This window comes from Erithacus rubecula (assembly GCF_903797595.1).
Source record: "Erithacus rubecula genome assembly, chromosome: 27".
NCBI classification, from domain to species: Eukaryota; Metazoa; Chordata; class Aves; order Passeriformes; family Muscicapidae; genus Erithacus; species Erithacus rubecula.
This window is the reverse complement of record NC_136679.1, coordinates 3,465,702-3,480,695: the sequence shown is the minus strand read 5'-3', so window position 1 is coordinate 3,480,695 and position 14,994 is coordinate 3,465,702. Positions and strand designations below refer to the sequence as shown.

Below are 14,994 nucleotides of genomic sequence, written 5' to 3'. Positions count from 1 at the left end.
TTGTTCCTGGTGCTCTGTGTATTAGCATCTGAGTTTGGATTGACCTAATTTTCCTGTTTTGACTCATTAAAGTTCTTTTGCATCGCAGCCCATGTTTTCCTCTCATTTATTTCCCTGCAGATCCTCTCCCAACGTGCCCCAAAAAAAAGAGGTGTTGCACAGGGCTGGTTGTGGGAGGGGATTCTGGGGCATGGCTGTTCACAGGGTGTTAACACAGGCTCAATTTAAATATTCTTAATCATGCTATAGGTAACTCTGTTTTCTAATTTTCTCTAGTAACCTGGGGCTGCAGAGCATGGCTCAATTCTCTTCAATGATTATAATGATGAGAAAGATGATCTCTTCTGTAGCATTCTCTTCCCTACACTCTGCAGTGAATTTCCCTACACTGCCTGGCCCTTCAGCTCCTCTCTGCAGCCAAGTGCTCTGATCTCCTCACCATCCTGGCCACCTTACACCAAACTCCCTCCCCTTGCTCCTGGTGGCTCTTCTTGTGCCCAACACGGGGGTGGCTGCAGTGAGATTCTGAGATTCTGAGAGGAATGATGGATTTGTCTTTACAAACAGCTGGTGGGTAAAACCAGCACTGAGAGATAAAAGAATCAATGGGAAGGATTCCACTGATTGGTGAATGGAAAAAGGTATTTGCCTTTACAAACAGACTGTAGGTTTGCTGGTAAATACACTGGATATTGAAAGATTAAAGAAGCAAAGAGGAAAACCATGAATTCTGTGAGAATTAACAATTAAAAGGGAGGGTTATACATTAGAGGGGAATCTCAGGTACCAGGTGTTCTGAGAAGTCTGTGCTTCTCAAGTACCTCAGCCAGTGGGAAAAGAGAGAGGGAAAGTGGGATAAAAAGGAGGCTGCATCCTCCAAAAATTGGAGAGACCCCAGTGGAATGTCCCATGGCCTCTCCCTTTATTTGAACAAAATAAAAAGGATTCCTCTGTCTCCTTTTTGGACATAAACCTCTGGTGTTTGTGGATTAATTTTCCTGTCAATACCATCCCTAAACCACAACAGTAATAAATCAAGATGTTGTGTGCCATGGAGCAGATTGCAGTTACCATCTCTTACTCCAGGACATCCAGGAAAAAAACTATTTTTAAGGGTGTAGTAAATCAAGTTGATGTGTGCCATTGCTAACCTGGGAAAATATTCAAGGCCCATTTACTCTATAGCTGAATTATGCTAATTGCAATACTGAAAGTCACAGCTACAGGTCAAAATGTCCCTGTTCCCAGATGAAGATACTTCCCCATGGTTTGTATAGAATTGAGCTGGGGTTATGCCACTTGTATGGAACTCAGTAACCAATTCCAGTTCTTGTTGTACTTGGGAAAATTCAAACTCTATATTTCTGTGTGCAATGGCATGAAAAGTTCTATGGACATGCTTAATTTGGAGAATTCCACCAAGCACCCAGGCTTGTACAACTATGACAGAAATAATCAATGTCTTTTCCAAGGGTGTGACTATTGAGTTGTGGCACAGTGGGTAACAAATCTGATACTGCGGGCAACACAACCAAACCCATGCTGTGATTCCATGGGAATGCAGGTGTGTGAGAAGGCAGCCCACTGCACCGTGTGCCTTCTTTTGGGAATCCTTTGGGAATTTGGTTAGGATGGGACTTCCTGGAGTCTGATGGGAAGTTGGTGCCTTTGTCTTCTCATTACCACATTCACAGCTGAGTGCTTGTGCCAAATGTTCAGCTTAAAGAGGAAAGAGAAAAGAGATGCAAGGCTGTCTCTGAACAATGTAGGGTAATTCAATTCTGTTTGAGAGTAATTCTGTTTTATTCTCTGCACCCCTGCCAAGAAAGACTTGGGGGTGCCTGTGGGATGACAGATCTGCCATGATCACAGCTGTGCTCTGGCTGCCCAGAAAGCCAACTGTGTCCTGGGCTGCATCCAAAGCAGCTTGGGCAGCAGGACAAGGGAGGGGATTCTGCCACAGCCAGGTGACACCAGACCCCACCTGCAGAGCTTCCAGCTCAGGGATCCCAGCACAGGAAGGAGCTGGAGCTGTTGGGCCAGTCCAGAAGAAGCCAAGATGATCAGAGGGATGGAGCGGCTCTGCTGAGAGCCTGGGCTGGGAGAGCTGGGATTGCTCAGCCTGGGGAGGAAAAGCTTTGACATGACCCCATTGTGGCCTTGCAGCACCTGAAGGGAACTTACAGTCAAGATGGAGAGAGAATGTTTATCAAGAATATGTAGTGACAGCAGAAGGGGAATGGCTTCACACTGACAGAGAGCAGGTTTAGACTGTTTATCAAGAAGTAATCCTTTATTATAAGGGAGGGGAGGCCCCAGCACAGGGTGCCCAGAGCAGCTGTGGCTGCCCCTGGATCCCTGGCAGTGTCCCAGGCCAGGCTGGACAGGGCTGGGAGCAGCCAGGGACAGTGGAAGGTGTCCCTGCCCATGGCAGGGTGGCACTGGATGAGCTTTAAGGTGCTTTCCAACACAAACCATTCAGGGGTTTTATCATTCTTTTCACATCCATTGAGACACTGAAACTCAGAAGCCAGAGGGGCACTCAGGGCATACTGAGCACACCCAGTGCCAGCCAGTGCAAAACCAGCCCCAACAACCCCCTCCCACAAACACCCCTGGGGCAACAGCTCTGCCCTGACAGAGTGTCTGCAGGGCAAAGGAGGACACAGAGACATAGGCTGGGATGCAGCACAATTTAATGAGTCAAAGAGGGAAAACAGGGGGAATCCATAGTGCAGGGAGCAGCTTTAGCAGGGGAGGCACCTGGTGCCACAGAGGCCACTGCCCAAGCCTGAGAGGCCAAAGCCCCCAGAGCTGATGGCACTCCCTGAGAGCTGAGGATGCTGCCAACAGCAGCAGAGGTGGAGGATCCCACCACAGTGTTCTGTGGGAAGGAGCTGAGGATGGGGCCAGGCAGGGTCACCACCACAGGCGAGGGCTGGATGGCCACGGTGGAGTCCTGGCACTGCCTGACACAGGGCTCATTGCAGCTGTTGGCCAGTGGGGTGGGGCCACAGGGCTGGCAGGGCCGGCACGGGGTGTAGCAGGACATGGCTTGGGGCTGGAGATGCACCTGGCAGAGAGGGAAGAGAAAATCCAGGCATGAGAGGGATTGGAAATGCAACCTGTCACCCCAAAATGAGTGTGATTCCCTCTGCCCTGGTGAGCCCCAGCAAGAATAATCAAGTCTGTGGAGGAACCCGTCTAGCCCATTGCTCAGGAAACACCTTATTCTATATCCATCCTTTTCCATGGAAAACCTTCCCTCTGCCATGGTAAGTAGCCTTAAGACTCCATACTGGGTTTTGGGAATGTGAGAAGAAGTCTCAAAAAAGGATTATATGGGAAGAGTAGAAGGACAAGGAGAATGAGAAGGAGGACAACAAACAGCCCCAAACTCACCTTGTTCCCAGTCAGATGGAGAAGAGGTGAGTGGATGAGTGAATGTTAGAAGGGCCCATTTTTATACTGCTCCAACACTGCCCCAGGCCCACAGTCACTGCATGAGCACAGCAATTTTCCAACACACTCACCTCTAAACCAAAATATTTGACCTAATGCCCCAGGTGATGTTTTAGTTTCCATCAGTGCTGCCGTTTCATTTCCTCATTTCTGACTCATCCTCTAGGTCACAGAGGCACCTTTCAAGTACCTGGATGAGGAGCCTGAGGATTTCCTGCTCAGGTACAGGCAGAAGATGTGCTCCACTCCCTGGAGGGGCCTGTGCAGCTCTGGGGAGATCTGTTTGCAGCTCCCTGTGCAGGACAACATGCACACCTTCCCACCAAGGCAGTGGCTTTGTACCAGACTATCAGCCCATCCCTCTCCCTCCCTGCTGCTTCCCTGCTCATGCCAGGGCATTGCCTCTACAGACAGGTGGCCTGCACTGCTGTTGTCAATTGCCTTCACTCAAGGAAATCTCCTTCTGAGGAAACAATAGCCAGCTGGAAGTCATCCTTTCTTGTGACAGTCTCTGGGGTGCACAAGATGTATTGTCATTGGGCTGGCAGAAGAATGTTGTTCTCTCCAATTCCTTGATTCCTCAATAAACCTTGGACCTCTACTCTCCTGATGGCACCATGAGCTTTAGCAGCAGCTTTGGGCACTTCCAGCAGCAGAGTCAAAGACCTGGACTCTTTTTGCAAACACAGTGAGAGTCCTGCAAGCCCCTGGGCTGAGGGAGTGCTGACAGCCAGGGTATGGACAGGGCAGGGGGGCTGCCTGGAGCTGTCCTCCAGAGCTCAGAGATGGTTCTACTGGGACATGGTGACATGGTGTCATTCCCTGACAGCAGGGAATTCTATGTGGGACATGGGCCAGCACACAGGATGCCAAAAGTTTGACAGCTGGCCAACCCAAAATTAGAGTGTGACTCCTCACAGGCAGAGAGAGTCTCTCCCTGCAGATTTGCTACTGAAGGCATTCCCTTCCCCTGGGATGCGTCCCAGCTGCCCCCATGTCTGCAGGGCAGGGCAGGGCAGCACTCCTTGGTGTGTTTGGAGAGCTGGTTTTGTAGCCAGGGCCCTCCTGAGTACCCCAGCACATGGCACTGCAGAGTTTGAAGGCTGTGAGATCACAGTGTACCCAGTCATTCAAGAGTTCTTCCTTTTGCAGTGCAAGACACTTTTTGCCACCTTCTTGAAGGTAGAAAAACTTACATGGGTCAAATCCCCCAGCTCATTTCCAGTGCTCACATGCTTTTTGTGGCAGCTGTGACTTCAAAGAGAGTTGAAAGTGACTTTTGGGTAGCACCAACCATCGCTCCTGCGTGCACAGCATTGAATCAGACACATTTGTGTCAGGCTAAAATGTTTAAATATTCCCACACTGATCCTGTTGCACTTGGGGGAAGTGTTCCCATTTCCTGACAACCCGAGGAGCATCAGGAACTCACATTCCTGACAGCAATTCCTGCCAGTAAAGAACAAGTCCAAGAACCCCTGGAGTACTTCTGGCAGGCATGTCACCCCTGCCTGCAGGGGAGCAGCCCTGTTGAATCCTGGAGTTTGCCAATTCTTCCCTTTCCCTGAAGACCTTGTTACCCTCCTGTGCTTTGCCTGATTCAGCTCCAGCTGGGCTCTGGATTTCCTGAACCTAGCCTGGATACTCCAAGAGCCTGGCAAGCATCTCCCCCAGGACAACAAGAGGAAGAGAGATGGAACACTGGCCCAGACAGGGTGCCTGGAGGAGCTGCAGCTCTCTACCCATTTAGACAGAGGGAAGAAAGGGACATATCCCTAAGCAGGAGGAACTTTTGGGGACTGTGGTGGCACGTGTTGGTGGGACATTTCTGACACAGGCAGTAGCAAACAATTGTATTTCACTGCCCTAAGCCAACATCTCCTGCCTGCATGGGACCATTCCAGCACCACTGCCCCAACTGACAGGATTCTGTCTGGGATGGTCTTTAGCTTCTTACTGCAGCACATGAAAGGATCCTGCAGAGCAGGGTGAGAATGTCAGAAATGAGGAAATGAAATAGCAAGGTAGATGGAAACATAACCTGAATCAGTGACATCACATGGGATATTTTGCTTTCAAGGTGAGTCTGTTGAAAATTACTGCCCTTGTGCAGGACTGTGGGCCTGGGGCAATGCAAGAGCTCTATAAAAGCAGGCTCTTCTCCTCACTCTCACATTCACTCTGCTCACCTCCATCTCCTTGGAACAAGGTGAGTTTGAAGCCCCTTCTCCATTTCCTCCTTCTTCTCTGGCATTTCTCAGCACATACCTGTGATGGTGTCCCATGGAGATTTTGTAGATGGTTTCATGAGAGGAGGAAAGGAGTGGGAGATGTGTGACTGCTGGGTCTTGGCAGAATCATTGCCCCAGTTTTGGGCAGGTTGGGGCTGGAGCTCTTGGTGGGATTTGTGTGTGGGGAAGAGCCCAAGTGCCTCCACAAACAGAGCTCAGCTCTCATTGCCAGCTCCTGCCTTGGCTCTGCCATGGTGGGCTCACAGTTGGATCCTCACCTGTCCTTGTGATTTACTTCCCTCTTCTCTCTGCCAGGTGCATCTCCAGCCCCAAGCCATGTCCTGCTACACCCCGTGCCGGCCCTGCCAGCCCTGTGGCCCCACCCCACTGGCCAACAGCTGCAATGAGCCCTGTGTCAGGCAGTGCCAGGACTCCACTGTCATCATTGAACCCTCGCCTGTGGTGGTGACCCTGCCTGGCCCCATCCTCAGCTCCTTCCCACAGAACACTGTGGTGGGATCCTCCACCTCTGCTGCTGTTGGCAGCATCCTCAGCTCTCAGGGAGTGCCCATCAGCTCTGGGGGCTTTGGCCTCTCAGGCTTGGGCAGTGGCCTCTGTGGCACCAGGTGCCTCCCCTGCTGAAGCTGCTCCCTGCACTGTGGATTCTCCCTGTTTTCCCTCTTTGACTCATTAAATTGTGCTGCATCCCAGCCTGTGTCTCTGTGTCCTCCTTTGCCCTGCAGACACTCTGCCAGGGCAGAGCTGTTGCCCCAGGGGTGTTTTTGGGAGGGGGTTGTTGGGGCTGGTTTTGCACAGGCTGGCACTGGGTGTGCTCAGTGTGCCCTGAGTGCCCCTCTGGCTTCTGAGTTTCAGTGTCTCAATGGATGTGAAAAGAATGATAAAACCCCTGAATGGTTTGTGTTGGAAAGCACCTTAAAGCTCATCCAGTGCCACCCTGCCATGGGCAGGAACAACTTCCACTGTCCCTGGCTGCTCCCAGCCCTGTCCAGCCTGGCCTGGGACACTGCCAGGGATCCAGGGGCAGCCACAGCTGCTCTGGGCACCCTGTGCTGGGGCCTCCCCTCCCTTATAATAAAGGATTACTTCTTGATAAACAATCTAAACCTGCTCTCTGTCTATGTGAAGCCATTCCCCTTCTCCTGTCACTACATATTCTTAATAAACATTCTCTCTCCATGTTGACTGTAAGTTCCCTTTAGGTGCTGCAAGGCCACAATGGGGTCATGTCAAAGCTTTTCCTCCCCAGGCTGAGCAATCCCAGCTCTCCCAGCCCAGGCTCTCAGCAGAGCTGCTCCATCCCTCTGATCATCTTGGCTTCCTCTGGACTGGCCCAACAGCTCCAGCTCCTTCCTGTGCTGGGATCCCTGAGCTGGAAGCTCTGCAGGTGGGGTCTGGTGTCACCTGGCTGTGGCAGAATCCCCTCCCTTGTCCTGCTGCCCAAGCTGCTTTGGATGCAGCCCAGGACACAGTTGGCTTTCTGGGCAGCCAGAGCACAGCTGTGATCATGGCAGATCTGTCATCCCACAGGCACCCCCAAGTCTTTCATGGCAGGGCTGCATTGAATAGAATAGAATTACCCTTGAACAGAATTAAATTTCCTTATGAACTGATTTTGCACTGCCCATTGTTTTGTAGCTGGGGGGGCACAAAGATTGCTCCTGTGAAGATTTTGCTGGAATCTTTCACCATGTCCAGCAGAGCCAGTCTCTGATGGCTCTACAGGTGGACATGCTGCTGGCCAAGACTGGGTCAATGAAAAGGGGTCCGTAATGCCTCTGTGATGATGAATTTAAGGACAAAATCAAAACAAAGTAATACAGTTTTGCTTCTAGTCAGAGAAGAGGAGAATGTGAGAACGTGTGAAGGAAAACAACATGGTAACTCCAAGGTCAGTGGAGACGGAGGGGCAGGAGGTGCTGCAGGGCCAGAGCTGAGATTCCTCTGCAGTGCGGAGACCATGGGGAGCAGCTGTGCCCCTGCACCCCTGGGGATCCATGGGGAATGCAGACACCCACCCAAGGCTGTTGTCTGCTTCTCTGCTCTGGTTAGACCTCACCTGCAGTCCTGAATCCAGTCTGGAGCCGTCAACTCAAAGAAGGCATGGACTCATTAGAGCAGCTCCAGACAAGGGCTACAAACATGATCACAGGGATGCATTGTCCCTTTTACAGAGAAAGGCTGGAGGGAATTGAGCCTTTTGAGGCAGGAGAAGAGCAGGCTCTGGGGAAACATTATTGCAGCCTTTTGATATGAAAAGGGGATGAATGATGAAGTTGGAGAGAGATGTTTTCTCAAGGCCTGCAATAACTGGACAAGCAGCAAGAGTTTTCAACTGAAATAGGATAAATCCATATGGGACATAAGGAAGACTTTTACTGTGATGAGTGTGATAAGACAATGGGAAATGTTGCCTAGAGAATGATGGGGTGTCCCATCTTGGAAAGGGTTCAAGGCCAGGTTTGCTCAAACCTGATGTGATGCAGTGAAGGATATCAGTGCACATGGCAACAGGGTTGGACGAGATAAACCTCAATGGTCTCTTCCTCCCAGACCCATTCTGTGACCCCATGATCACAGGGGTCTGTGAGAAGGCAGCCCCATGCACTCTGTCCCTCCCTGAGAATATCCTGTGACAGGATGGGATCTGCTGGAGTCTGATGGGAATCCAGCAACTCTGTCTGCTCAGACACACATTCACTGCTGAGTATTTGTGTCACAGTGTTGAGCTGAGTAAAGAAAAGGAAAAGAAGTGCAAACAGAGTGGATGTTTGTTCCTGGACAATGCAGGGAAATTCTGTGCTGACCCAAAGAGGCAGAAAAACTCAGAAGCCAGAGGGGCACTCAGGGCACACTGAGCACACCCAGTGCCAGCCTGTGCAAAACCAGCCCCAACAACCCCCTCCCACAAACACCCCTGGGGCAACAGCTCTGCCCTGGCAGAGTGTCTGTAGGGCAAAGGAGGACACAAAGGCACAGGCTGGGATGCAGCACAATTTAATGAGTCAAAGAGGGAAAAGAGGGGGAATCCACACAGTGCAGGGAGCAGCTTCAGCAGGGGAAGCACCTGGTGCCGCAGAGGCCACTGCCCAAGCCTGAGAGGCCAAAGCCCCCAGAGCTGATGGGCACTCCCTGAGAGCTGAGGATGCTGCCAACAGCAGCAGAGGTGGAGGATCCCACCACAGTGTTCTGTGGGAAGGAGCTGAGGATGGGGCCAGGCAGGGTCACCACCACAGGAGGGCTGGATAGCCACGGTGGAGTCCTGGCACTGCCTGACACAGGGCTCATTGCAGCTGTTGGCCAGTGGGGTGGGGCCACAGGGCTGGCAGGGCCGGCACGGGGTGTAGCAGGACATGGCTTGGGGCTGGAGATGCACCTGGGAGACAGGGAAGAGAAAATGAAGGCATAAGCCGTGTTTGAAATGTAATGTGCCACCCCCTACACAAGGAAGACCCTTTTACTCAGCCCTAAAGGACTTCACCAGGAGCCCACAGTTATCTCCTTTCCCTCCAAGTAATGCAGCAGGAATTGCAGAGCCAGGGAGGACCCTGAGAGGAACCCCTGGCTCTGGAGACATCTCTGCCAAGCCTGAACCGTTTCCTTTCCTTACTGTCTGCATCCTTTCCTCACCCAGTTTATGCCTTCCCAGGGCCCCAGAATATGACAGAGAGGTATGTGTGGAGACAATCCACAATTGGAGGAAAAGGAGGATAAGGATGAGGACTAGAGAAAAGTCTTCAAAACTCACCTTGTTCCCAGTGAGATGGAGCTGAAAAGAGTGGATGAGAGAGTGAAGAGAAGATCCTGCTTTTATACTGCTCCTGCACTGCCTCAGGCTCACAGTCACTGCACAAGGGCAGTAATTTTCCTACAGACTCACCTCCCAAGCAAAATGCCCTCCCTAATGCCACAGGTTGTGCTTTTGTTTCCATCAGCAATGCCATTTTCATGTCCTCATTTTTGATGTGACCAATAGGCCTCCAAGGATTCTTTCAAACATTGAGATGAAAGACCCAAGGGTTTTCTGGGCAGTGACACATCAGTATGTGCAGAAGATGATTTGCATGTGCTGGAGGGTCTGTGCAGACAGCTGACACATATTTGGGGATGTATCTGGGGTGGTTTTGTGCCCTCTTTGAAGGCAGCTGAACATGCCCTCCCACCAGCCTGTCTGCTCCTCATGTGCCAGTTAGTTTGGCAAGGCTGTCCCCTTTCATGGCAGCCTGGTGGGGTTACCAAGGTGTGCCATTGTCACTGTCAGATTGGGAATGGTGAATAATATAGCAAAACACACACAACTTCTCCCGAGGCAGAAGAAGAGGTTTATTGAAAGCCACTGTACTTATACAGGATAGATCGTGCAACACAGAATAGAAAAGTGTTATTGGTCCAAGAGGGCAACGCCTCTTGAAAACTCATTTTCGTCAAAACATCACATAGCCCATGCACTGCTCTGCGATCAATACCATGTGTTAATCTATGTTATTCATTCTTCCTTCCCTTGTTTATCTCTGAAAAAGTCTCCTGCCTAGTAAAATGCAAGTTGGAATTTTCCCTGGGCCCTCAGCAGTGCCCACATGCCATCAGCAGTTGTGAGGGAAGGAAACTTTGCTCTTTTGAACACCAGGATTCCTTGAGATGCCTCATGGAGTTGGGTCCCTTCTCACTCTCCTAGCGGATTGTGGAGGTTCACTAAATATCTCGTTCTTCCCATTTTCCTCAGGTCACCATACACTTTGGTCCCATACTAGCTGAGGACACTTTTCCAAAACAAGCTGATTGTCCTGGAAGCCCCCAGAGCTGTGGGAGTGATGGCAGCAAATTGATGCTGAGGGCAATGTCTGTTTGAGCTGCCTGGAGCTCTGTGCAAGGACCAGACCAGTGACTGGAGATGGTTTTCCTGAGGTGTGGATGGAGCTGCCATTGCTGGAGGGGAATTCAGCTGTGTGTGGGTCATGGGCGTGCACACAGCACATCACAAGGCTGACACACAGCCAACCCAAAATTAGACTGTGACTCCTGACAGGCAGAGAGAGTCTCTCCCTGCAGATTTGCCTACTGAAGGCATTCCCTTCCCTCCTGGGATGCGTCTCAGCTGCCTCCATGTCTGCAGGGCAGGGAAGTGCAGCACTCCTTGGTGTGGTTTGAGAGCTGGGTTTGCACCCAGGGCCCCTCCTGAGCACATCCCCTCCCTGAGCATCCCCAGGCATGTGGCACTTCCAGCTCTCATTCACTGGGGACTGGGCAAGTTTCCAGCTTCTCCAGTGGTGCTGATTTGTGCTCCAGGCTGAAGCAGCCTTTGGGTCAGAGAAAGGAAGCGTGATGAAGCACTAATTCCAGGAGAAGTCAGCTGAAGCCCAGGGGCGTGTCCCAGATGATGGGGAGATGTTTTCTGCAAACATTTAGCTGTGTAAAGCACTCAGTAGAGACTCCCACCACAGCCTGAGACAAGCCTCAGGCCAGGTAGATGAGGCCTGTGCATCCCTTCCACCCTCTGCTTGTATGGGTTGAATATTCTCAGGGAATCCTTGCCTTGGAGCTCACCCACTACCATTATGAACAGCACTTCACTGCCCCAAGCCAACATTTGCCTGCACAGAACCCCTCCTGTGCTTCTGCACTCACTGCCATGACTCTTCTTGGGGTATCTGCTCATTGTGGCACATGAAAGGATCATGCAAAGCAGAGCAGGAATGTCAGAAATGTGCAAATGAAATGACAGTGTTGAGAGAAACAAAAGCACAGCTTGTGGTGTTAGGGAGGATATTTTGCTTTGGTGATGAGTCTGTTAGAAAATTACTGTCCTAGTGCTGTGACTGTGGGCCTGGGGCAGTGCAGGAGCAGTATAAAAGCAGGAGCTTCTCCTCACTCTCCCATCCACTCCTCTTGTCTCCATCTCATTGAGAAGAAGGTAAGGTTGAAGACTTTTCTCCTCTACCTTCTTCTATTCTCCCCTCTCCTGTTTTCTGCACGTACCTGCCCTTGTTCTGTGGCAGCTCATGGGGCTGTTTATGATGGGAGAGGGACAGGAACGGGAAGTGTGACAGGGGGAGTTTGGGACTTGAATTAAGTGAATGATGGATAGGTGGAATTACCTTGGGGCTGTTGTTCTTGGCAAGAACTTGTTTGCTAAATGGAATGAGAAACCTGTGGGCATCAGCACAGCATCTCCAGCTCTTGCTCCCATCTTGGCTTGACAGGGCAGCTGCATGGTGTGGTGAGGGGTTACTCTTCAAACACACCTCATGGTCTGCTCCTCTCTTCCCTGTCTCCCAGGTGCATCTCCAGCCCCAAGCCATGTCCTGCTACACCCCGTGCCGGCCCTGCCAGCCCTGTGGCCCCACCCCACTGGCCAACAGCTGCAATGAGCCCTGTGTCAGGCAGTGCCAGGACTCCACCGTGGCCATCCAGCCCTCGCCTGTGGTGGTGACCCTGCCTGGCCCCATCCTCAGCTCCTTCCCACAGAACACTGTGGTGGGATCCTCCACCTCTGCTGCTGTTGGCAGCATCCTCAGCTCTCAGGGAGTGCCCATCAGCTCTGGGGGCTTTGGCCTCTCAGGCTTGGGCAGTGGCCTCTGTGGCACCAGGTGCTTCCCCTGCTAAAGCTGCTTCCTGCACTGGGGATCCCCCTCTTTGCAGTTTTTGACTCATTAAATTTTGCTGCATCCCAGCCTGTGCCTCTGTGTTCTCCTTTGCCCTGCAGACACTCTGCCAGGGCAGAGCTGTTGCCCCAGGGGTGTTTGTGGGAGGGGGTTGTTGGGGCTGGTTTTGCACAGGCTGGCACTGGGTGTGCTCAGTGTGCCCTGAGTGCCCGTCTGGCTTCTGAGTTTCTCTGTGTCTTTGCATCAGAATGGAATTTCTGTAAACTCTTCAGTGATAACTTGTACTTTTTTCAAACACTTTTTGATTGTTCCTCACTGCAGTGGAAGTACCAAGCAGTGAATGTGTTACTGCAAGGACAGAGATTCCAGCTTCCCATCGAGTGCCAGGCAAACACTTCCTAACAGTATTGTGCCATTATATCAGTTACTCAAAGCTCCATTAAAACTCACTCTGAACACTTCCCATGATGGGACATGCCATTTTCCATTTCCTGCCACATCATTAACTTCTTCCATCTGTTTAAAAGTGTTGCTCCTTCTCCAGTCACTGCAGACCTTGATAAAATGTCTCTCTCCAACTTCCTTACCTGTCCTCTTTACATATTGAAATGCTGCAATAAGGTCTCCCCAGAGCTCTTCTCCTGCCTGAAAAAACTCAAGTCCCTCAACCTTTCTCCGTGGCAGAAATGATGCATCCATGTGATCCTTTTTGCAGCCCTTCTCTGGAGCTTCTCTAACAGGTCCATGACTATTTGAACTGGGGACTCCAGACTGGACACAACACTCCAGGTGGGGTCTAAGGAGAGCTGACTTGCTGGCCACATTTCTGTTTGTGCAGACCAGGATATGTTTGAGTTTCAATTTTCATGTCAAAACACATTTCTGGCTCATGTCCAATTTTTTTTAATCTGCATTATTTCTGGTTCCTTCTCTGCAGGGCTGGTTTAAACCATTTCTCTTCCAGTCTTGGCCTTGTTGAAGTTCCTGAGTTTCACATGGTATCGTTCTCAAATGTCTGAATTGAACGCGTCCCCTCAAGCCTCAGCTTGGTGTAATTCACAACTCCATCAGTGTTCACCCAGTCCCACTATCTATGCTATTGAAGAACGTATTAACAAATATTGGTCTCTGTATTGATCCCTGATGGACACCAATCATCATTGTTTTCCACTTGGACATTGAGCTCCTGAGTATAAATCCTTGGATTCTCCCAAAATTCTCCTGGAACACTGTAACTTGCAGGTGAGGAAGGAAGCCATGACCCCAGTTGACCCCCTGACCATCAGATCCAGCTTTGCTCAGACCTCCCTCCTGGCCTTGCTGCTCATTCTGCAGAAGGGGCACGTGGTCACTGCTGACATTGGTAAAGAAGCCTGGGTTGTGGAGGGCCCTGGAAGGGCAGAAACCCCAAAAGTCTCACAGAAGTGGATAGGAGGAAAGAGAAAGGAAATTTTATCTTGCCCTGGCTGCCATCACTCTTCAGGGGCAGGCAGAAAACAAGAAAAGCCCCAGATTACAACAGGAAATGGAACAGAGAATCAGTTGTTTTGATCTCATTATTATGAAGTGCCTCTGCCCAAATTAACGTACAGATGAGACCATATGCGAAAGTCAACAGTACGAATTTTATTTCATGATAAATGTGAGGTAGAATAGATAGAAAGAAATACAAGATAGAGGAGGTTGAGAGAGAGGAAGAGTGTGAGAGACAGACAGTATAAGTTGAAAGACATCACACCCCTTGTATCCAGTGGCATCCTGTTGGTTTTTCCTTCTGGTCTTTTCAGTGTTGGGGGTCCCCGAGTCATTCTTCTGGGGTATCACCTCTGTACAGTCCAAGTTCTGGGTATTCTCAGGGTGTAGATACACTTCCAATAGCTTGGGAAGAATATGCATAGGCAGTTGCTTCCTTTCCCATAGAGGGAGTTTTTGGATGCTCCCCAGATCTGCCTCCAGACCTGGAATTTTCATCTTTCAGTTGCAAATTTCTCTCTCTGTGCTTGTCTCAAGTTCCCACTGTAAAGGGTTATCTTATTCTGTGGCCTTCACTGTGCTTAAGGCAATTGTGATAAGTCTGTTACACCAGTCTGTACTGCTGCTGATTGGGCTGGAGCTCACTGTCTTTGGAGCAGCCAGTATTGTTCTGTGCTTCAAGGGAGTGACTAAACCAGTGCAAATAACACACCAAAGCCTGACCTGTGCTGCAGGCCCACCAACAAGACCATCTCTTTCTCATGCTGCATTACCAACAGTGGAGGCCAGGAGTGGGCAAGCAGCCAGAGCTGATGCTGTCACTGCCCTGGAGCTCTGGCTAGCTCTGATTGCTGTGGGTGCATCTCAGCAGTGGATTCACCTAAGGTGCAGCTGAAGAGCTATGAGGCAAAGGAGAGGCAAGGAAGCAGAGGGGGTATTCTGTATGAGTTGTGGAAAATCTTCACTCCAAAGAGGTCAAGAAGAGAAGACAAAACAAGGGGCTCATCCAGCTGCTTTTAAACAGAGGAATGCAATGGGAGGGTACAAAGGAACAACCAATAGGGGTATAACATGGGAGGAGACAAAGGCGGGGAAACATGCACAACATCCAGTGAAGGATAGTTTGGGGAAGGGTTACATTGTACAATCCAATAAAGCATCGAATAACTGGTAACAGGCACAGAACTTTCTAGAAGAGAAGGCAGGAA

The 14,994-nt window shown here is 50.6% G+C and overlaps 1 protein-coding gene and 4 pseudogenes across 5 annotated transcripts in view; 2 read left to right on the top strand and 3 right to left on the bottom strand.

Moving 5' to 3' along the window:
- Positions 1–14,994, bottom strand: part of LOC306812782 (feather keratin Cos1-1/Cos1-3/Cos2-1 pseudogene) — a 30,258-nt pseudogene that overhangs the window by 12,533 nt on the left and 2,731 nt on the right. The gene's annotated exons all lie outside the window — the stretch shown is intronic.
- Positions 2,748–3,070, bottom strand: LOC306812783 (feather keratin Cos1-2 pseudogene; annotated as a pseudogene). Its single transcript has one exon. The product of its transcript is annotated as a feather keratin Cos1-2 pseudogene (transcript).
- LOC306812788 (feather keratin 1 pseudogene) lies at positions 6,030–6,335 on the top strand (annotated as a pseudogene). Its single transcript has one exon. The product of its transcript is annotated as a feather keratin 1 pseudogene (transcript).
- Positions 8,763–9,066, bottom strand: LOC306812791 (feather keratin Cos1-2 pseudogene; annotated as a pseudogene). The gene has a single exon. The product of its transcript is annotated as a feather keratin Cos1-2 pseudogene (transcript).
- On the top strand, positions 11,384–12,314 carry LOC306812770 (feather keratin 1-like; the record flags this gene model as incomplete). The annotated part of the gene is made up of 2 exons (XM_079327639.1): positions 11,384–11,622; positions 11,988–12,314. Exons 1-2 carry the CDS (start codon positions 11,491–11,493, stop codon positions 12,312–12,314), a joined length of 459 nt encoding a protein of 152 aa, XP_079183765.1. The 5' UTR covers positions 11,384–11,490.